General features: G+C 44.0%; 1 protein-coding gene across 1 annotated transcript in view; it reads right to left on the bottom strand.

Annotated features, from left to right (window-relative positions):
- Positions 1-20,863, bottom strand: part of LOC138612527 (A disintegrin and metalloproteinase with thrombospondin motifs 20) — an 87,300-nt gene extending 66,437 nt beyond the window's left edge. Inside the window, exons 1-9 of the mRNA XM_069685838.1 lie at positions 20,767-20,863; positions 20,226-20,587; positions 15,647-15,815; positions 9,379-9,397; positions 5,092-5,332; positions 2,762-2,845; positions 1,389-1,513; positions 1,259-1,299; positions 813-918 (exon numbers count right to left, since the gene is read on the bottom strand). Of these exons, the coding sequence (XP_069541939.1) occupies positions 813-918; positions 1,259-1,299; positions 1,389-1,513; positions 2,762-2,845; positions 5,092-5,332; positions 9,379-9,397; positions 15,647-15,815; positions 20,226-20,587; positions 20,767-20,857 (1,238 nt within the window). The 5' untranslated portion in view covers positions 20,858-20,863. The remainder of the gene's footprint in view (positions 1-812; positions 919-1,258; positions 1,300-1,388; positions 1,514-2,761; positions 2,846-5,091; positions 5,333-9,378; positions 9,398-15,646; positions 15,816-20,225; positions 20,588-20,766) is intronic.
- Between the last annotated feature and the right edge of the window lie 2,421 nt (positions 20,864-23,284).

Below are 23,284 nucleotides of genomic sequence, written 5' to 3'. Positions count from 1 at the left end.
CAGAGAGCGACTTTCACCTGAGCTTGTCGTCCTCTTAAAGGGCCAGTTCACAGATTTTCAACCTCAGTCCTATCATGCTATTACGGGGAGCTAATGCCATTATGGTAGAAAAAAATGCAATTTGGCTCTGTGCCTTTGGAGGACGCTATCTGCTTCTCCAATGGGCCCTGGAAAACCTCCGGCAGACTACGTAAAACGTGTCATTTAGTGGAGGCCAGGGAGCTCGCTAAACTACACTTCCTCAATCTAGGACGCCCGCGTCTGATGTCATGTCTGGTTCAAAATCGTCAGGTTTGAAATGTAGACTGCAGACCTGAAGATTATGTAGACGATCCACCGGTATATTCTCGTTGTAGTATTTCACTCCAGCGCCTCTCGCTTGGCCGTTCCTTTCAGAGGGAGGGGCGCAATGCATGCTGGGTGTTGTAGGAATGTAGAATGGGTGAAACTTTCTCCACAGCTATGGCGCAAATTTCAAATATTATTGCTTCTATCGATTACAGAGAACACCAGCTTTGACTGACAGTGGCTTTTTTCAGGGGGGAGTTGCTCCTTTAAGAAAAAGCTCCGCCACACACAGGGTTAACATCCTGAGCTGTGCAGTAAGGTATTAAAAGCTGGCATGTTATTAAAAGTCAAGTTTTTCTCTTTATTATGTTTTGCACCTGCGTCTGCTGCGCCCTACGTCTCTTGATAAGAGGGCTTTTGTTGGTCAAAGCTGGCTGTGAGGGTTGACACGGGGTATGTGTGTGCAGTATGTGTGTGTGTGTGTTGGGGTATGGGAGGGTGAGTAAGTTCTTGCTGCCACTTACACATGGCCCAGCTCATGAGCGATGGTGAAGGAGGCACTAATTCCATTTTCCTCGCTGATGGAGCAGCTGCGGTACTGGTCGCACATGGTCCCCAGCTCGGCGAGCCCTACAGTGCAGGGTCACGTACACACACAGGAAAACACACATAAACACATACAGAGGCACGATTATTTGTAAGAAAAACCAGCTGCTTGAGTGTGCAAAGGCGATTAAACCATCAAAACTTCTGTTCTGTAAGAGAGAGATTAGCGCCGCCACCGGCTCTCTCCATTCTCCCTCCCTCCTCCCGTTCTACCACTCCGTTCTGTCACTATAATATTATTAGCTGACAGCTTGCCATAAACTCATTAGGGTACAGTTTATGAGCTGTGGCAAGCCGAGCGGAAAGTTAATTGAAAATGACTTGAGGTGGGGATATTTTTGCAAAGAGAAAGACAGACGTTTACCTAACGTGTCACATTTATCTTTCGCGCGGCAGATGTCTTCCCTGAAAGATAAAAAACATACAACCTTCTTAAAGAGCATGGTTTTCTTAAGCACCTTGGATTTGGCTTTAAAGTGAGGGCGAGAGCGCACCTGGTGATGAGGAGTGCTGTGTCATGGTGAGAGGGATGGCTGTCATCCTGGACGTTTTGGCTCTGCTGCCAGACACAGAAGTTGTGGAGAGTCGTGGCAGCGTTGAAGCTCACTGTGGGTCCTTCCTGTTTTGGATGAAACATCATTAGGGCTGTAGCCAAGAAACTGAATACACATGTTGGAATGTCTTTGTAGTGATTGTCTTAAAAGATCTTGTTTAAGGGATCTCTCCATTTTCCAACCAATCTTATTTGGGCAACATGGTCTGAAGGCCCTTTCAGTTCTCCAGCAGCGAGGAAAATCAAGAGTTACAACCGGAGCCAACCGTGGACGTCACACATGCAACACTGTCTGGATATCTGGGAAGTGTGCTGCCACAATTACCGTTTATCGTCACAGGTGACCCCAAAGACAACGAAAGTGAGATCTTTGAGATTACAACTTTAAGTTAGGCTTAAAGTTAGAAAGCAAACACAAAAAAGTCCATTTGAAATCCTTGGGAAATGCTAAGCATCCTTCGAGCACCACTAAAAACAGCTGTAGATTTCAGATAGAAGCGTTTTGGTATTTTGTAGATAACCTAGTGCAGGTAGTCATCCATATAAAAACATTTGCAATATAGAAGATAATCTGCCAGATTGCATTCCTTAATATTCAGAAAGACTTGTGATTAATTAATTGAACAATAGGTAACCGTCAATTCATTTTTACAATTTGAAAACAAGCAGAAACACAGGAAGCTAAACAGGAAGTGAGCAACAACCTCACGTTAATGTAGACAAAGCAGCATTGATATCGTTAAGTAGGCTGACCTTTTGACCCAGAAATAGATCTGCTGTGCTGTTCAGTTCACTACAACAGCTACAGGCGTTTAGGCTTTCAATTGGCAAGACATAGTGCACCCTTTAAGACTTTGTTTGTGTTTCTTTTAGTTTAGTTTAGTTAACTTTTTCAAATCACTATATCCAATACTCAAGTGTAGCGACATCCCTCATGTCATCTCATGTATATGCATGATATTTGTTAAATGTTTTTAGAACAACTGTAGAAGGATAATGCTCTTTACCTTTATCATCTGTTCAAGCATTAACAATAAATGATTGAGAAATGTAGTAAGTTCATTTAGCAATTTAATAATCAGTAGGTATGACATGGCAAAGCCCAGCGAGCCTCTTCAGCCACCTCTCGCTTGCAGGTGGCTAGCTGCCTCACTATAGTATCGTTTGTGTTCCAGGGCGACCTCTCTTGAGACTTGAGACTGACAAGGCAGGCAGTGTCCTTTCACAGAGAAAAGGCCATGCCAGGGACACCTGCACTGACGTCAGACATATTGGAGACCTTGATACAGGTAGCATTTAATACCCCGCACTCACCTGTTCATTGTGGATGACGACCAGCTTGACAATCATGATGTTGATGAGGTTTCCTACACTGGGGTCCCTGTACACCGCTGCAACCTGTAACAAAGACAAAACACACAGACAAAAAATGCAAACCTCCACTAACCTGAAACCAGAGCACACATATGAACAGCATCAAAGCTAGTCTGCTTCTCAGGAACAAGAAAGAACAGCTTTTGTTTTTCCTGTTGGAGCTTCATGGGGTCTAATCAAAATAGCAACAGTTCATTCAGGTCAGAAGAAACAAAAATGTCTCCTTCAGGGGAAGTTTAATCAACAGGGTATTAAAACCAATTACAATTCCCTCATAGACCTTAGCAAAGAAAAAATAAACTCAAATCTGGAGCCAGCTACAAATGTGAAACTTTCTGGAGCTCAGAGCCCCTCAGTGAGGACAGCAAAGCATTCCCTCTGTAGTCTTTCCCCTCCGCTTCGCTTGCTTTTCTCGTGCACCCCTGTCACGGTCGGCCAGCACTCTCCTGGGGCCGTGTGCAGCCTCCTGACAGGAACTCATTAGTCCACTATAAACATTTAGCTTGCCTTAGCCTGGGGGGGAGGGGGGTGTGAGCCAGGCCTGTCCACAGTGGGACATGTTGCATGTTATAAGTCCAACTGTGACACAGGACCTTGTCCTGTAGGATTTTGCCCTTATGTATGTTATTGTATGTGAGAACCAGAAGCAAAAGGGGCTGCAACCGCCACTGGACTGTCACTGTATCTCACACAGCCAGCAGAGCCGTGGCTAATTGAGGTCATATTGGCTGGAATATTTCTGGGAATCTCTGTATTAAAGAGGAGTTCGCTTTCTTCTTCAACAGGATTTATTTTAGGCAATAAACGCACTGAAGACATCAAAATTAACGTTTTAGTTTCTAAAATGAAATTTAAAGCCTCACTTTGATCAAACTGAATGGATCAGACTTCTGCTTAACATTTCTCTGTAATACTAAAAGGCTGGGGTGGTTAACTTGTGGCAAAAGTAAAGCGACAAAGAGACAGTGAAAGAGGGAAGAACGAGTGTGTGTGTGCACCACTGGTCTCCAGACACAAGCATGGCCGGACATTTAACATTTACTGTATTCTCTCTTCCTTACTAAAGGACAAACCTCCAGTGACAATCATTACTCCTTTATAAGTTAATGAGTACTTTACACATTCTGCCTGTCACAGTGGTGAGAGACAGCAGCCGGTACACACAGTTCAGCACAACTGATAACCTGTCCTGCTTGGATTGGAGTCCCCAAACATTCTCACTCTAAAGCAGAGACATTCAATCACAGTTTTACTGGCTTGATTACCAACCAGCTCTACTACTCAGACTCATAAAGAGGTCAAGGCGCTGAGTCAGGATTTTACCAATTAACTGAGCCACTTTCATTGAAGCGGCAGCACGCTCGGGTCACATCGGGGTTTACAACCAAAATGTCAAACAGTAAACCGCGAGGTTAGAAACACAGAACGCTGTAGAAGGCGATTTAGTTTCCTATTTGAAAGGCTTTGCTCAACAAATATAAAAAAAGCTCCCATGTGCCACATATTTGTTGTATTTGCACGTTTTGAGGTGCCATTTTCCAAGATATTTCCTGCCCCTTCAATACAGTAATGGTATCTTTTAATATAGTGCTCACAACATTGACAAACTTTATTAAAGAAAAAGTTAACATCAACAGCGCTCTCCATAAAGTGACCCAGTAACTGGATGTGACAATTCTGAACTTCTAGAAAGAGACATTAGCCCCTTTCACACATGCACTGTACTCCTGAACATTTCCTGACATTGTCCGGGTAGGCTGCATAACGGCCAAATTTTTTCTCCTGCCAGCCTCCTGGTAACATGTCGGGAGAAAGTCGGGGGTCAGGTGATGTGTGAACGCAGCAGGCAATACTCAGGAACATTCACGGCGAGCGAGTGACGGCGGAAGGAAGGGGGCGGGAGGGTATTGCAGTGAGTGTGAAAGGGACAAATAAGAGGCAGCGTTTTTTAGCCTATTAGCGAGCTATAGCATCTGCTTTCATTCAACCCTCCTCAGCCTGGTTATGAACTGCCCCAGAAAAGGCATGGAGACAGAACTATCTTTAAAAAAACTCTAAATGAACATATTTTCCTTTTAGCAACAAAGCTAGCATGCTGAACAGGGACTCAGAAATAGATATCTAAAAATCTGGAGGGACACTTTTATACTCAAACTATCTGCACGTCTAGATACCAGGACAGGTTGCAAAACTCAGACCAAACCTACAACCTACACACATCTTCAACATCAAGACAAAATAATAATTTTTAGAAACTTTATTTTACTTACTACTGACATGATTGTTAGGATGTAGTGCTCCAGGTTGCGTCCGTGGTGTCGCACCATTTTGGCATCGGCTGTCACCATCAGCTCAACGTAGCGAGGGTAGGAGAGGAAGCGCTTGCGTCTGCGTGGGGGTGTGGGGTGTGCGCTGGTGGAGTTGTTGTCATAAGTGTGGTGATCATCTATCGTGACTCTGAGGGAATCCAGCTCCTCTCCCATGTTCCCTCTGCTGTCAAAAGCAACAGGCCTCTTGGAGTGCTCTGTTGGAAGGAAGAGAGAAAGATAATTATGAATTGTGGATGCAGTGGACGTTAAAATCTTGATCATATGGGTAAATAGAACAATAGAAAACTCCACACTGTAGTACCACCACTTTATGCTATTCAGGCATTCATGAAAGAGTATGGTACAACTACAGTTAAGAGCCAGGGGTTTTAGCTTAGCTGAATTCCAATGACATAACACAAGGACGCTGGACCTCAAGAGCAAAAATCCACCATAAATTACTGTGTCATTTCAGTGCTCAGGGACACAGTTGTACCAAGAGACACAGGGTCAGGGGGGAGCTTCAGAATAAGAGCTAACAGGCCAGGCAGTGTGCACACACACACAAGCAGAGGAAACCCTATGACGACATTTTTCCCACTCACATAAGGACTAGCTGAAGCATGCAATCTGCTAAGGATATAAGAATCTTGGCCGGTATATAATCTGGACATTAAGTAGAGTATGAATAATCATGCTGGAAGGGAACAAATTACACATATAAAATGCCAGATTGAAATTATTTACAGGCTCGCTTTCATCCTCAGCAGAGGAAAAAACACAGAACCAGGACGTCAGCCACTGTACAAACTCCGCTGGCATTCTCTCAGCTGAACCGCACGTGTCGAGCTGGCCGTGAGCGATAGATTCCTTCACCATGACAGAGTGAAGTTAAAAGAGAGAGGCAGAGGCAGAGACACAGACGAGGAGAGCGCGAACAGCTTGTTTCATTGGCAGAAAAGAAAGGAAAAATCTGTAAGGGTTAAGGTCAAAGCAAGATTTAATTACATGCAAGACTGTCCATGTCCACAGGGATGTTTCCTATAAGACTGTTAGCCTGACAGAGTTTGGATGATAGGAGCCACAGGTAGGTCAGGGGAGCGAGAGGGAGAGCCTCCTCTATTCTCCACATGTGAAAGCTCCAGATTGCAGAAAAAAGGGGTAGTTTAGGCCATGTCTACACGTACACAGGTATTTTACCCTCCTTCGTTTCCAAAAAAAACCCCGTCCACACAAGCACTCTGTTTCTCAATATAATGGACGAGTAACAGTACATGTATGTGTAAACACGTCAAAAGTCCTGTTAGCGACGTTAGAAGCATCGCTGTTCTGTCACTATCACTATCATCATTTTGCAAGGAATGGTGCCTCATTTGTGACAAAGGAGATGAAAGGACAAACCTGGCGTCACGAGCCAAAAACGCTGTTTACCCCGTCTCCATGGAAACAGAGTTTCTCAAAGTCTTAGATGGACTTTTACAAAAGATCTGTTTTCAGTGACCTAAAACAGCGTGTGTGTGTGTGTGTGTGTGTGTGTGTGTGTGTGTGTAGATGAAAGGCCGAAACAGAGAAAAAGCTACGTTTTGAAAAATACTTGTTTACGTGTGGACATTGACCGCACAGCTGCAGTATATCCTGTCCTGCGAATCATTTTAAACAATGGTGATGGAACTTTTCCAAGAAAAATGTTTTTCCTCATCAATAATGCATGTAGTCTGAATGTCAAAATATTCAAACAAACAGCAATAATTCATTTAAATTAGATGGGTTTCTCCTGCCTTTCTGTGTTGAAACATCTGAGGGAGCATATGTATGCATACAGTGAATTGTCCAGGTTTACAGTGATGCATAGCCTGACTTTGTAGGAGAGATTGCTTGCAGTAGTTTCTGCAATCTCTCAGCTGGGGGAACATGGATTAAAACAGCCTCCAGACAGGCACAATCAAAGATTTCTTCTACCATCGTAACTCAAAAGCACTTGTTCCAGTTCCATATTTAATCATATAATCCATATGGTCTCAATATGTTTTGGAAAGTTAATAATAAGGAGCCAAATAAATTTTTAATAAGCAATATAAATGCTGTGTCTTGTGTTCTGCAGGATAAACAACACACGCACTCATTGAAAAATGAAAACTATTTATTGACATTTAAATTAAACATGAATGACATTCATTGATGCATATGAGCCATGCATAGTTTGGAGGCCATCATCCCAAACAACCTCCTCAACTTTGGATAACCCGATTATAGTGAAGAGTTCCATTGTCTTCTTAACGCTCAATCTTTCCAGACAGTCACACAGAGAGAGATTGTGTGTAACTGTTAGGTCAGAGAAAAGCAAAAAAGGGGAGAATTGAGCCCTCCGAGATTATTCAAGCGATGCCCCCAGCGGGCGCGCGAGGTGGAGCGTGACTCCCTGGCACAATGGCACACAGCTCTTGCAGCCGTGAGGCCCGGCCCCATGTCAGCGCCAACATCCAAGTCAGCGCCAAGCCCGTCCGTGCCCGTGCACACGGCCCGAGAAGCTGGGCCAGAACGGAGCTTTGTATTTTCCAGGAAAAATCTCTCCGAGGCCAATCCCGCTACGCTAAACCCCTTAAACAGACTCATCACTGCAGACAGTCTGACATCAAAGGGATTATCGAAGCACAGAGGAGTATCTGCGTCTTCTGAAATTGGTGTTGAGTCTCAGTGCAAGCGAGTGTGAGATGAAGAAAGAGAAGAAGAGGAGGAGAATGTGAAAATACGGTCTCTGTTATAATAGCCTTTGAATCAGTGCAGATTAGCTATACACAACCTTCCCTAAATCTCCTTAGGTTCAAATCCGCCTCTCACTGGGTAGTGAGCTGCTACTTACACCATGAGAAGACAGGGGTGACTGCCCTGACCCACCGGCACACATCTCCATCTCTTTACATATTGGACTTCATTACCAAACATCAAAACGTGTTGGATTAAATGCTTACACTAGAAAAACTTTCATAAGCTTGAGCCTATAAAAGCGAGCTCCAGCGGGCTCCTCTGAACAGAGAACAATAAAACGGGCCCTGCACGGCATGTGTGTGTGAGCATTTATAAATGTTGTAATTTGGTTGGCTCCAGTTTGCACAAAGCTGAAACAGACTCGCGGCACACTCACTTTTCCGCTCCAGCGCCTACCTGACTTGTGAAAATCTCTTTCATTGTGCCAAAAGATAATCAAACACAACAGATACGAGGAACAATATTTATCTATCACTCAATAACACGTTTAATTGTACACCAAGCAGCCTCCAAACGTTTATGACTCGATAGTTTCATGCGTATGTGAAGATTCCAGCTGGGTTTGAATTCATGTGTTTACACTTGAGGGTTTATATTGATGTAAACATGAAAGTATGGAATCATCTCAATGCTCGTATGTGCATGTTTGAGCCTATTCGTGTACGTCCAGCCTGTCCAATGTGATCTCATTGAGATTTCAGTCTAGATCAAAGAGTTGCTCTTTGACTCTCCTTCAGTTCGCTGTCAAAAGTATCACTGCCAACAGCCCGACAATGGGGAACACATTTCATTGTTGAACTAATTAACATTCTTGTACAACGGCCCGCTGAGAGTTAAAGCGCCCGATTCCCCGGGTGCCAATTAAATAGACAGTATACCTTACACTGAGTATAGGTAGTGCCTCGGTGCTATACGAGGTCAGACACTCCGGTTAAAACTCCTGCAGACAGAAGCACAATTAAGTGCAATTCTGTGGCTAGACAGAGAGAAGCAGCGGCGGCTAATTGTTGCTGACGAAGAAGCCTTTTCAAAGTGAAGTGGTGCGGCTTTTGACCTCAGTGGAAGACGGTGGGCTTTGTACACTTACAGTGCTCTCAGTTGTTATTTTCAGTTCAGAGACGTGCTAAAGGCAGCATGGTGGTCAGCTGAAGAATGTGTTTGGAGTAGCAGACCACCTCTGACGAGACCAAACAGCGCTTATGGATCTGGGCTCCTAATGATGGGAAGGGGCCTGGAGTGTTTGCTTTTGTCAGAATCAAGCGGAGAGTTTCCTACAAGCAGGTTTTAAAGAAATTCATCCTGATGTACCATAGATTCAATGATGAGTGGATGAGAGACGCTATTAAATCTACATCCAGAGTACGTTTTTTAAATCATTTCACTATTTTTTGACAAGTCAGAGTAAAAAACATAGAGTATCTTACATCTATGTCAGTGTGACCGCCAAACTGCCAACATAATGTTTGACTGTTTTGAGATCACAGCTCCTCCTGTTGTGTCTCTATTTCACGACCAGGTTTTGGTTTACAGTTTAAATTCAAGGTAAGACGCTTCAGAAAACCACGGCATCTTAAAACCAACAATTAACATAACTCTGTCTGCTCAGTCTAATGAGAACATAAAAGAAAGATTGTGGTTTGTTACAACATGGATCAAATTATCGTTCATTTCTTGTGTAATTATAAAGTTTACTCACCAACGTCTGGGAACAGCAAAACTTAGAATGTCGCCAGAGATTACTTTGGCGAGCGCATTATCAAAGACAGGACGAACAAAACTAAAGTATGAGAACCCTGAAAGAAATAGTTGTGCTTTGACATAAACAAATCAGGTCTGCAGTTTGGAGCTCTGTCTGGCCCCTCGGATGATAAACAGCCAGAGCCGCAGGCGATGACACTGATGTTTCACCGGCCAGCTCTCAGCTCTGTCTCTCCCCAGTCTACCTCAGTGGGAAACTGTCGCTCACCTGTCACCCCCTCTCACCTCTGACTGTCACACAAGCCACCATGCAGTAAGTCACTGTCACTCAAGTTCCTCCAATCAGCCCCCCATCTGTTAAGAATGCCCAGACAAGCACACAGTGGCAGAAAATAGCCCCAGCTGGAATCTGTCACGGGAACTCCCGAGACAACACAACACGTTGGGTTCAATGGGGCTGAGGCCTCGGGGCAGGCCGACACATGGCAGCTATTAAAGTTATAGACGGTCTGTGGCTGCCCAGTCCTGCTCGGCCCTGTCCAGAGTGTCTGTTATCTTAACATCAGATGACAATGAGTGCAATGGACCGTATTATTAGCTGCTTGCACTGCTCTGTCAGGCGGTGTTATGAGCGGAAAGGCAATGATGGTACAAAGATTCATGCCTGAAGGGAAATCTTGCCCAATATATAAAACTAATGCACTTGAAAGTCATTGCAAGCCAAAACACATCTGAGACAGTCATCACTGACATTATGTTGCTTTCCAAATTAAAAGGTGACGTATCTTTGTAGGCCAAAAGTGAGGCAGTGGGTGAGAATGCTTCTGTAGAAGAGCAGGTGTAAAAGAAGAAAGGCAGGCAGTGGGTGTTTGGAAAAAGGCTGGGGCCTCTGCCAAGCTCTGCAGCAAAACCACCAGGCACACGCAGCGCAGACCGGGACTGCTCCAACCCATGAAGAAAGGAGCTCCTTTCTCCTTTCCTCTGCACTGCTTGCTCAGCAATTCCCAATACTCAGAGGGGCACTTCATCCGAGCGAGGTGACATGCACTCCTGATGGATGCAAACACGCCAACAAGTAAACCTCATCTTTACACAAAAGGCCCAACTCTTTTCCTTCGCAACAATAGACACTTCCTGAGAAGGGGGGGAGGTTTAGCCCGTCCAGGGGGCATGAGGGCACAGAGCAAGCCTGAGCCTTGTGGAGCCATGTGACATTCAGAAGCTCCACACCATCAAAAGCCAGACCGCAAAGGTGAGAGAGGTTGTCTTAGTGGTCAGCGCCAGTCCATCACACCCCGGTCGGCCACCTTTCCTGACCCCTGTCAGGAGCCTGAGTTGAGCGGAAAACAAAGAGCTTACTGCAAACAGAGTTCCAACTGAGGACCTGCAAACAAGCCAGCAAGCCCAGTAACCACGCACCTCTTGGAGGGGAGAAACTCAAGGTCACATCCACCCGTCCAGTGAGTGACTCCAAACAAAGAGGGAAGTGAGGTCACAATCAACAAGTGCTCCCATTCACATACATGAAAGCGCAAAGGGAGAGCGGGCAGCGATTCAAGTCGGCTAGTTCAAACCCCAGGCGGGGGAGGGCAGTTTTTCCATGTAAATGAACCCATTGACCAAAAACCTGATGCTAGCATCTGAACTACCATGTATACACAGTGGGCACCGAGGGGGGAATCCTATACAATGATTGTGTTGAGGGTCAGGGGGCACAGATGCCATGTGTGCCAAGTATTGTCACATCAAAGCCGGTCACTTTGATGTCCCGACTGCCCTCAGCCAGCCATCAAAAAATTGGGTGAAACTTTTGCTGGCCAACGTTGGTGTTTGGGGTTACAGCTGGTCAGGCCGTCTGTATTCCATTCACTGCTTCTAATGCAGACAAAATATGACACCCCACAGCTTTGGAAAGGCAGCCAAAGACTGTGAGAAAGAGATACTGCACAGCTCCCCTTCCCTGCGTCTCTTGCTTGTCTTCACATGGATTTTTTTAAGACAGCAAAGGGCAGAGAACGAGAGAAGAATCTGCCCCTATCTGTAGCCGCCCTCATCCTTGTGGCTCTATCTCTATCGAAGGACGACGCAGGGATTCACATGCGAGCTCGGAGACAGATACCCCGTAGAATGTGTCATTAAAGGTCGGAGCATTGTTGTGATCTGAGCCCAGTAAGCTTCTTTCCCAGAGGCTTTTAAAAGCCAGAACCGGGCACAACAAGAAACTCTGTGACTTTTAAAACATTAATCACACTCTCAACAGCTACCTCGGTATTCTAAACAGCAGGGAAGCCACCCAGGTAGGCTGGCGCAGACAGAGGACTGATACAGTTGCCAGAAATGTCAGCCAGTGAGACCAAATTTCATAGTCTTGCATTTCTGATTTGCAGGGTAAGTTTTTACTAGCGTAGTCATTCCTTTGAAACTTTAAATCTAAAACTTACATCCATTCATCACCGCAAGGAATTATGCGGTGGTGCTTTGTCAACAGCCGTGAACACACACAGTGAAGAAAAGCAGCCGAAGACAGGTATATAGCCATGTCATGACTGCTGAAACAACAAAGCATCATTCTCCATCAAGGAAACACTTTAAAAGCCCTTATCATTGCACTCATATTCCTGACACCTCGCAGGTAGTGGAAGCGCGTGTAGGAAAAAGTCGAGCATTTGTACAAAAGTTCACCTTAAATTCATGTGGAAACATCGCCCTTCCTCTCCTTTCAACACATTTCTGCAGAGGTGTGCAGGGATTGTGCAAACTTTGGAAACTCTCACTGCCTCAACAGATGCAGAGGTCCCAGTTGTTGTTCCGGCGCTGTCTGTAGCAAGGCCGAGCTACAAGGGAAAAGCTTATCTCACCAGAGGTATCTTTCTGCTGATACACATTCTGTTTCCTGGAGGTCCGCTTGATAAAACACGGCTTGTTTCATCTCTGTCGCTTTCAAAAGGATGTTTTCTTTTATGGCACAGAAAAGAGAAAGGCGGATGAAGCATGACAATCACCAAAGTGAGTATACAGGTCTTTACAGAGAAATAAGCCTCCTGGTTAGCAGATTGGAGGCATTGTTGGCCTTTACCATGTGTCGGGACCAAGCGAGATAGTAGGCATGTTTCAGACCTGCCGGGCCTCTAAAGGTTCAAACCTCTTCAAAGTCAGAAATCTTGCAAACCTTTCAGCACTCCAACTCCAGCACAAATTTTGATTTAAGACAAGAGAGAGCGCCTAAGAAGACTGACCCTGACAAAGAGGGCTTTTATGGCTCCTCGAAAAGAGGAGATACTGGGAAAGGAATCTGCCCCCTGCTAACACCACAGCTTCTCAAGTCTATCATTTATGTACTTGCTATGAATCAGTTGACTTTAAAGACGTATATTGAACAGAGAAATGTATAAAGCTTATTAAATTAGATGAACTGACCATCTTTTCTGTTAACCCTCAAGTAACCAGAAGCCACAACGTACAGTTGAATCAAATGCAGTTCAATACAACAATAAATCATATCTTAAAGGGCCAGTTCACCGATTTTCAACCTCAGTCCTATCATTCTATCACGCCATTATAGTAGAAAAAAATAAAATTTCGCTCTGTAACGTTGGAGCTATCCGCTTCTCCAATGGGCCCTGGAAACCTCCGCCAGACTACGTAAAAGGTATCATCTGGCGGAGACCAGAAATCTTGCTAAACTACACTTCCTCAATCTAGGACACCCGCCTCCGATGTCATGTCTCGTTCAAAATCGTCAGGTTTGAAATGTAGACTGCAGACCTGAAGATTTTTTAGACGATCCACTGGTATATTCCCGTCTTATTTCGAATTCTGTGCCGCTCTGAGCCATTGCCTGCAGCTTAACGGTAGTGTTTCACTCCAGCGTCTTTCGCTGGGCCGTTCCTTTCAGAGGGACGGGTGCAATGCATGCTGGGTGTTGTAGGAATGTAGAATGGACGAAAACCACAAGCTGTTTGTACAACTTTCTCCACAGCTATGGCGCCTATTTCAAATATTATTGCTTTGACTGACAGTGGCTTTTTCCAGGGGCAGGTTGCTCCTTTAAAGGATTGCCATATTGCTGTGATTATGTATTTTGTTAAAACCACCATGGTTTTGTTACAGCAGTAACTGGCAGCTCTTTAGCCTATATATGTATCTGTTTATTTACATGGTTACAGGCACTTTCTATAATCTGCTAGTTAGAAATGTTGATTAGCATTGGTTAGCAAGTTAGATTTTAAATGTAATGTAATAATACCAAAGTGAAACTAATCACATTTCTCAAACTGGATACTCCATCATCTTTGCTGTAACAGAGAAAAGCACAAGTTTTTGTACTTAGGATCAAGTCCAACATAACGGCTGCTTAGAGATTAAAGCCCCGGTTCACAGGCATTCAACAAGATGCTCATGAGTTTCTGGACATTTTCAGGCTGCGGTTAGATATTCAGACACTAATCTAGTCTGATGAAGAGCATGAGGAAAAGAAAGACTAGATTAAAGACGAGGGAAGAGCTACAGGGTACACAGAGCTGGGTGTGGGATTTCTCAAAGATTTTAACACGCTTGAAAGTCCAAAGCCAAGAGGCAAACGTCCAATCCAAGACCAGGAGCAGCCGCTACGAGTGTTTTGCAAGCAGAACAACACTCTCCAAGCCAGTGTTTATACCTAACCTGCTCGTGGCAGCGTGCGCTGCACTCCTTCCCATAAAAAGACAGGACAGGCCTGTTAGTCTTGGCTCAGTACGGCCTTCAAAGAGCCCATTTATCGCCGCATCTGGAGAGGGGCCTATCTGATAAAGCTGAGGAGCTGCAGCCTAGGACACCTCACAGTCCTTCCCCAGCCTCTTTTAATGCCGCTGCTCATTGTTTACATCCTGCCCTTTGATGAATTCCTATATGTGTCTCATCCACAAGCAGCCTACCTTCTACTATCTCCTGCTGTTCAGCCAATATAATGTCAGCAATGAGAATATTGGTTAAAAGTTGAGGTTATGAGATTAAAAGTTGGGATGTATCCCCATCAGGGTTAAGTAGTTACACGAGAGATAATGTACCATTAGAGGGTAGCACTACTTACTTATGACATTAATAATTTGATGTAAAAATATTGATTTGAAAATTAAGTTATTGATTTAAAAATGAATTTATCTCTAGCAGTCCTGAGAATTGAGTATTCAACACAGCTGTGTAATATCTAAGGATAACTGGCTAAGACATAACCAAATAATGACAATGGATATTCCTAGGACGTCAGAAGTCAGGGGTCATTCACCAAGCTTTCACTCAGCCACTTCTTCAGAGCGAGTATGTTTAAAAGAGCCTCAGAGTGGGGGCTGAGAGACCCTCCAGATTTCTCACTCTCTGTTTACCACACACAGACCGGGAGAGTGAAAGGACAAAGCATATTAAGGAGGTATTGGCCGGGCCCATCAGGTCAGTCCAAGTTCTTTAAACCGCCGCCGCGCATAATAGCCACCACCGGGCGACAAAGGCCGGGTTCAGACAACAAGCAAATCAAGCAGCCTGCACATAAAAGATTTATTGCATGGCACAACAAAGGCCGCCCACGGAGCTCCCTGCGAGGAGGTCCTTCATCGCTGGTGAACTCCACTCGGTCATCCCGCTCCTTCTCTTGAGGGCCTCTCCACCACCCAAAAGCATCAACCATAAAAATTCTAATGAAATTGAGGGAACTTTCAAGCAGCCTCCCAAGCGGAAAAAAACCTCTCCAGTTCTTTTCATCGCAAGTGCAAACTAAAAAGTAATTATTCCTTCCCTCTGAGCTCCCGCCACAGACGTGGGGTTGATTGCGCCAGCAGAATATGAGTGAAACCACCAGGTGTTTGCTTAATTAAGATTTTTCTGTAACACCCCTTAATCATGACTCAAATCTTTTGGGTATCCTGCAAGCCAAAGATTGTGTCTGAGTATGATTCACATTTGATGGCGTTGTTTATTGCTGTGGCTCAGAGAGTGAATGCAGGTCATCATGAGGTAAATGTTTGTGGGCAGAAGTCAGACAGACAGTGGTTACAGGCGGTGTAGTTAGGCAGTCTGTTACCTGAGGCAGCACAGGGCTCTTGGTTGATGTCAGTGTTCGAGATGTTCTTATTCCTCTTGTGTCGATAGACGAGATGAGGTTTGTTGTGCTCTTCGTCATATTCCTCCCCTGCAGCGTTTAAAAGAGGCTCCAGGAAGTATTCGCCGTGCTGCGTCGTAAAAGTTCCAACCTGGAGAAGGAAAAGAGATGTCACTGATCATCGGCTTCGGAATGAAGCATGCGCTTGCTTGTGTGCATACTGTACTGTACATTCATTTACAGATTAGGCCATTGTTAAAACTGGTTGTGGTCTAAAAGCAGTCGTACTGTGTTGCCCTTGGGCTCAACTGTGAACATATTTCTATTCATTCGGACGAGCTCAGTTGACAGGTGCACACGTAAAGAACATGCTGACTCAGAGAGGCCAGAGAATTTCAATAAAAGCTCGCTGTCCGTCATTTCAGGACAATCAAGACATTTCAAGCTTTTCATGCATTTATTGGCGCACAACTTACTCATCATGATTAGTTAAACCATTTCACACTTCTATGCAAAGGCTGCGTGTTCAGACCGCGAAAAATGCTCTCAAACTGACACTGGAAGGAGTGACATCATCATACATGGACAGAGCTGCTGACAGAGGAATGCTAATATTGATTTGGCAGCAAAGCTTCTTAGCTCGCTCAGCCATGAGGCACAATGGTGTTTGTATGGTAATTTCATGCGCACACTTAAACAGGATATTGGACGCTGGAATGTTATCTTTAAGGCAGCATTATTCCATATCCATCCCCCACAGGTGATGGACGTTTGACAATGGAAAACATACAAATCGGATATGGAAAACGTGTACAGGCCGTATGTGTACCTTTCCTCTCTGCCTTTCAAAGGGGGAAGGATTAGAAGGCTTGCATTACTTCCTCGAAAGAGCTACAGGAGTTGAGTGTTACATGTGTTCATCTCTGCAGTGCAAAGCTTGTGAAAACATGACAGAGGATAGAAAGAACTACGGCATTGGAAAAAGACAGCAGAGCCTTATGTATAGTGATTTTCTCTGCCTTTGACACTGCCCTGCTTCTTCAGTTCTAACAAGCCAGTATGAATGAATTTAACTGCTTTTGCAATGCAGGAATTAATCAAAGTATTAACAGAATCCAATTACAGTGGAGTGCTATGAGTTTGGTTTTTGTACCAAGAATTATCCTGGATCCTAATTGCACTGGAAGTTCTTGAAGACGTTTCACCTCTCATCCTAAAGGCTTCTTTGGTTCTAAACTGACTGGGAGACATAAGCTTATAGAAATATAAGCTTATGTTAATAGCTGCATCCATCAGTCAGTTTAGAACTGAAGAAGCCTTTCGGATGAGAGGTGAAACGTCTTCAAAAACTAGAACAAAGTCCAGTTGCCGTTTGGATTAAGCTTAGAACTTTCTTGGATAGTTGAAACTTTGGGCCACTGGTTTAGCTCTGTTGGTAAAGCAGACGGTAGTCCAGTCGGTGGCTGGTTCAAGTCCCAGTGTGGACCACGCATGGGAATTGGGACTGGTAGCTCGAGAGGTGCAGTGTCAATTCCTAGGCACCGAATCCCCCAACTGCTTGGGGCGCAAGTCTGTGTGCAGCCCCCTCACTCTGACATCTCTTCATTAATGCATGTCCATAGAGTCCTGTTTGTGCATGTGTGTATTTTGGGCCTGTGTTCACTACTAGACTATCTCATTCATTCATTCACTACTTTATTTTCCGTTGCTCGAGCGCATTATAGAGAGCAAAAAGCAGGGATTCAGCCTTCATGGATTGTCTTACAAGTTCAACTCACGGTCACTCCTGTGGGAAATAGAGACTCACTTAATTCTATGTTTTAACGTAGGGGAAAAAACACCTTTTGGTCATATCCATGTTCTTCAGCAGACGGAGATTACCCAGATGCCATAACTAGATGTTGAAATGTTCCTTTTTGTGAAGCACTGTTTCGTCTCATCTGCTCGTGAGACATGAAACGTTTCTGTAATTATTTCTGCACAAAGATTTAGCTACTCTTTAATTAAATATGAGAATGTTGCAGCCTCGCTTGAACTGCTGTTGTAGTGATTAAATGATTTACACAATGTCACAACAGGTAGATGTTTACCTGTGTCTTGTAAATCACTATCTATGGTGAGTTAACTTTAATTAGATGATTATAGTTGAGCCTCTCTAAAGTTCTCATGCGGTGTTAACAGAAGGCTGAACAGACAAATGCTCTGTTTAGTCAATGGAGGGGGCAGAGTTTCAGGGTTTCCCAGCATTAGCTCAGCGGCAAATCTGGCAAAAGTTACGACAGACACAGTGGAAAGTGTTCAGTAGTGGGTGCTGAACTGGACCTTCCAAGTGAGGGACTCCTTTTTGAAGCGAGGGCACCGTCATGACATGGATGGAATGACTGTTGGCTCACATCTGTTTTATTAAATCCCACAAAGGCGCTTTGAAATCCCGATGGTGCCGAGTCATGCTAAAGTCACATACAGTCGCAGTCAATCTCCAGAGTTAAATAGGACATAAAGGTGTCATGAGTCTGATGTTTGCACGGAGGTACATCACTTGGTGCTGGAATGAAGATCATTTCTCAGGACAGGCTGACTCACCACACACTTCTATTATGTGAGTGAACTGAGACAGCCAGCTCCTTCAGGAACTAACATTTCCCACGCTGTGAGCAATCCTTAAGTCCCAAACAACCTTCATTGGCAGTTGTGTCCTGCTCACAGCGTTTTCTACAGCTCACTTTGAAAAGGCCAAAAGCTCCTCAACCCCGCCTCCCCGATTCCCCCCTGGGGACTGCTTTGAGCAACTCTGGACCAAAGGGGAACCTGCTTTTTCTAGAATGACCCCTTTGTTTTAGGGCTTAATTATTCCTTAATGACCTCATCCCGGCAAAATGTGGCTGGCCTTTAAGCCCCAGTGATCAGATACGGACACATTTATGACCCAATAGCCTCTGGTGCTGTTTCCATTGTCCTGTCATTCTCAATGAGTGATGATGCGGATAAGCAACAAAGATTGCTTGAAAAAGGATGCAAACATGTTTGGATAAGCGAGTCATACATCAAAGTTAGGCAGAGGGGCAATTAAGGGCTTATTACCCCGATAATTCCAGCATACCTCCCGTCTTAAAATGCTATGAAAACATGAAAAAACACTGAATTTAACTGAATTTCTCCGAAGCTAAACTCCCAAAAAATGTGATGACACATGCTGATTTGCTTTTTTATCACAATGATGTACAATCACTACAAACACTGTGAATGTACAATTCAAAAGTGCAGCTGATACCGAGTGTGTGACGTGCTATCCTGGTACTGTACACAGTGCAACTATCTAAAATAAGGATTACGTCACTGATAGGCGTTCTGACAGGGGAGGTGGACTTCAAGGCTACGGTCCTCCTGTCTGTGTTTCTGTGGCCAGCCAAGCTCCCCCTACCACGCGGAGCCCACGCCAGAATCTGGCTGGCGCGACTGAGGTCAACCCCCTGCCCCTGGACCGGTAACCTTATGTGACCCATGAAGTCATCTCCTTCAACACTTATCAGATTCTCTCACACAGGAGTCAGCAAACAAAAGGGACCTGTGCATCAGGGTCCTCGTATGGTATATGGTATAATGGGGCTGTAAACTCATTATTACCCAATAACTCCATTACAGCCCAAATGATCTAAGAGATATGATGAGGGGCAATCAAAAGCAAACAGCTGCTTTAGATTGAGTGATGATATCTGGTGTCTGAGGCTTCCAGTAATGATCACCTTCCCATAAATCAATGACTTCTTTAGTCTAAGTTCTCAGCTTGTTTTGTCCAAACAACAGCCCCACATTCAAAGGTGTTCATTCATTTCCAATGATATTAAGCAGAAAGAGAAAATATTAGGCATTTAAGATTGATATATTTCTCAAATGATCAATCAAAAATGTCGTTCAACTAATCGATTAACTCCTGTCACGTGTGCTGTTATAACACTTTGTTTTAGATGCTTTAGAGGTGTCTTGTAGCAGCAAAGAAGTGATGGACAAATTGCTTAAATGATCAATCAATGATCATGAAGGTATCGATCACCTGATCACTCCTTTTAGCATGTCTGTGTGAAGATGTAGAGGTGTCTAGTCGCAGCAAAGAGGCGATTGATGAGTTGCTGCACATACAGTAGTTTTTACCCTGTTTAAATGATACTTTATTGATCTCTATAGGGAACATCTGGCTTTTTGCTCGCCCTCACCTCAGTGTTCACACAGCAGCTGCAGAAAGGATGCTTGTTACCACATCAACCTTTATCCTAACAACTACACCACCCTGAATCCCAGCCTGCACTGTGTGGAAAAAAGCAGCATCACCCACTCACAAGAACTGAGCTGCAGGATCTTGCACGCTCTCCTCCACAGTGACATGAGTCCGGTAACACTTGCTCTTGTTACACTCCTGCACACTTCACTTAAGCTGCGGGTTATGGGGGACATGCATGGATGGAATCCGTTGAAATGGGAGAAAGCTGTGGAGGCCTGTCATCATCGCTTGATTAAAGGGTTTTTTTTTTTTAAACTTTAAGGGCAGGAAAAAGTCAATACTCACAAGGCCAGTGCACAGGCTGAAGACGGCAGGGTACTCGCTCTTGGCGTTGACGTGTCCGCGGAAAAAGCAGTGGCGCATATCGCTCGGGTCATGGAAGTGGGAGTCCGTGTCGTTGCTCTGTTCCGCTCCCAAGTGTGTCACTGTGTAAGAGGGGGCGATGAAGCCGGAGTGTGCGCTCAGATTGAGATGAAAGCGTTCCCCGAATGCATCAATCCTGTAGTGAACCCGTAAACCCGACAGGTCATTATTTAAACTTCTCCTTCTCCTCCTGTAGTGCAATTTGTGAGGGAATGATTCTCCAAAGTCATTCACCCGGAGCGGGGTGATGATTTCATACGATGACAGCTGCTTGATGAAGCTTTCTGCAAAGAGAAAAAGTTACAGAAAAGTTGTGATTTGGAGAGCAAAGAAGGGGCAATGCGTCAGTGTAATAAATGCAGCTGCAGCCTGACAATCACCTCAGCTCACCGGGAATCAGTCTCATGCACCACATTACTATTAAAACACCTTCAGCAACCGTATTCATACATCAAAACACTACCTTGTTTCGGATGCAATCGGTGTTGCAAAGTGTCCCGGACAAGTGCTGACAGATGACACATTAGTCCAACCAGCCAGATTGCAAACTGCATGATTTCCTCCGCGAAGAAACCCGGGCTGTCGTCTCCAAGGCAGTACCCTCCGTCGCTCCCGAGCGGCTCCCCCTCTCCCTCTCCTTCTCCGCGGCTTGTCAGCAACAGGTCGTGGGATCCGCGGAGGATCTCTGCAGCGCAAGTCTTGCAAAGTGCACTGGCCTCATCGCATTGCTAAACGTGCATCCACTACCCCGCTATAAACGCGAACTATTTATGACACATTCATCCCCCCCTGACCAAAAAAAAAAATGCTGCCTAATGTAAACTGCAGTCTATACTGAAAGGAGGGATCAGTGCCAAGTACGCTTTCCCTTAGCCATCCCTAGAACACCCCGTGCACCCTAAGCACTCACCAACTGCACAGCAACGCCCCTATAGGCTCCAGAGCCAATGGTGAGTTCGCCCCGACCACCACACATGGGGCCGGCCTGAGTGCAGCAGTCTGAAAAAGCCTGGAAATACCAGTCGAGTGTGGAAATCAACCAAATCTGAAAATCATCTAAAATTCATGGTTTAAGCTTTGTCTCCAGTGGCGATTATTGCTAATCTAAAATGTGATTGATGCACAACCTTTGAGGAAGCTACCCAAAAAATGTAAATGAGGCTTCATAAAAGTACTTCCCCGTGTTTTAAAAAATAGAATATGATACTAGGTTATATTATAGTAAATAAACGTATTTTTCTTACCTCAGACACATTACAAATCTTTTTATAAAAGCTCCTGTGAGGAGTTTTTCGCTGGTAGTGAAACAGACTGAAATTGTGAGTGATACACATGACTGTTAAAGAAAGCAGGATGAGATTTTTTGTTAAAAACCACCACGTAAGCATGGACAGGACAAAATCAGCAAAGCGTTAAAAGGTACGGCTTTGTCCACAGGGGGGCCAAAATCAACACAAACCAAAAGTTCCTTGCAGCAGCTTTAAGTATTAACCAATAGGCTACTAGGTTAGCATTACCATAGTTTGCACAGCACAGAAATGCTGAATAAAGTCATTTACAAACAGTGTCTCCTTTGTTATAGTTTGTCTAATTGACTGACAAGTAATATAGAGTAATTATTCAAGCCTGAATAATATTTCTTTCCGTCAAAAGTAGTTTTGTATAAGGAATTTCAATTAGAAATTCTGTATTTAGCCTAGCCTAAATAACACAGTAACGCTAAGTTAGCCTACGCCGACATTTTGAGGTTTGTTTTGCTTGCTGTCATATGAGGAGTTTAGTTGAGAGTCCAACTGTTTTGACACTCTTTGTACCTTCGCTTCTACTAAAATATAAACAAACTACTATTAATCCAACGCAGTCATATTTATTATATGTTGATTCTTAGCTAGCAGGCAAACATTAACTACTTGTAAGATACATTCTGGTACCAGCTGGTTTTGTTCAGAGCTGTAAATGTGTGTGAACCCTCCTGTATTTAGATTTTAATTTGGTTTTTGATTTGTTCGTTTATTCTTTATGTATGTTTGTGAAGCACTTTGTAACTGTGTTTTTTAAAAAGTGCTATTTCTTTACGTACCCCTGTAGCTTCACGGTATGGGTCTTCACTTCTCCCGAGCTAACATTAAGCTAGCTGTTGACAGTCACATACAACCAAGGACAAATGCTGGCTGCTTGTTTAACCATAAATGTCTTCTCTTCTATTTTTACAACTGTTAAATACCGTACCAAAAGTAACGAGTGATGAAACAAATTACTTCTGTTCAGCAAGCAGTAGGCTAAATAGAACAGAAATGCAATCACTCTTTCAATTCAACGACTAATATGTAACCAATAGCTAGGCTAATTACACTTTTGAAGTGGCCCGCCCCTAAACAGTTGCTAGCAAATTTATTTTTCAATAAATAAATTGACCGACTCAACACGTAGCTTGGTTAAAATTCAGCTAACCAATCAGATATTTCGAGCTCTCTAATATACAGTATATGACAACTTGTTCTTGTTTTGAGCCTGACGCTTTAATAATAATTAGCTTTGGCTAAAATTGCCAGATAAGTATTTATTCAAGGTGATGATCATTTTGTCCATGGGCAGGTAGAAATAATAGGAACAAGCATTGTCCACACAATGGGTTGATAAAAATAAATACACAAACACCTCTCAGATTAGAGTTTTGGTCACGTCACTATGTTATTATTGGTAATGTTGCAAAATACATTTTGGAGGGGTTGAATCAACACTTGAAATATTGAGCTTCATTAGGAACGCTTATTAGAGGGTTGAAGTATTGAATTACACAGCATGCAGCTGCATATGTGAACCTAATAAACTAGGAACACAGTGTGTAGCTGTCACGGTTATATTCAAACAAAAAGGGAGAGGACCCAAGGTGCAGACAAAACTAAAAGTTGACTTAACAAAAAGGCTTACTGTGAACAGTCCGGGTAAAATCCACCAAAAAGATCCAACTGATAGGTATA

The sequence above is a fragment of the Semicossyphus pulcher genome, unplaced genomic scaffold (genome assembly GCF_022749685.1).
Source record: "Semicossyphus pulcher isolate SPU_LCO1_2020_fin unplaced genomic scaffold, fSemPul1.0.p SCAF_8, whole genome shotgun sequence".
NCBI classification, from domain to species: Eukaryota; Metazoa; Chordata; class Actinopteri; order Labriformes; family Labridae; genus Semicossyphus; species Semicossyphus pulcher.
The sequence above is the reverse complement of the archived record's forward strand: the minus strand, read 5'-3'. Positions and strand labels throughout refer to the sequence as shown.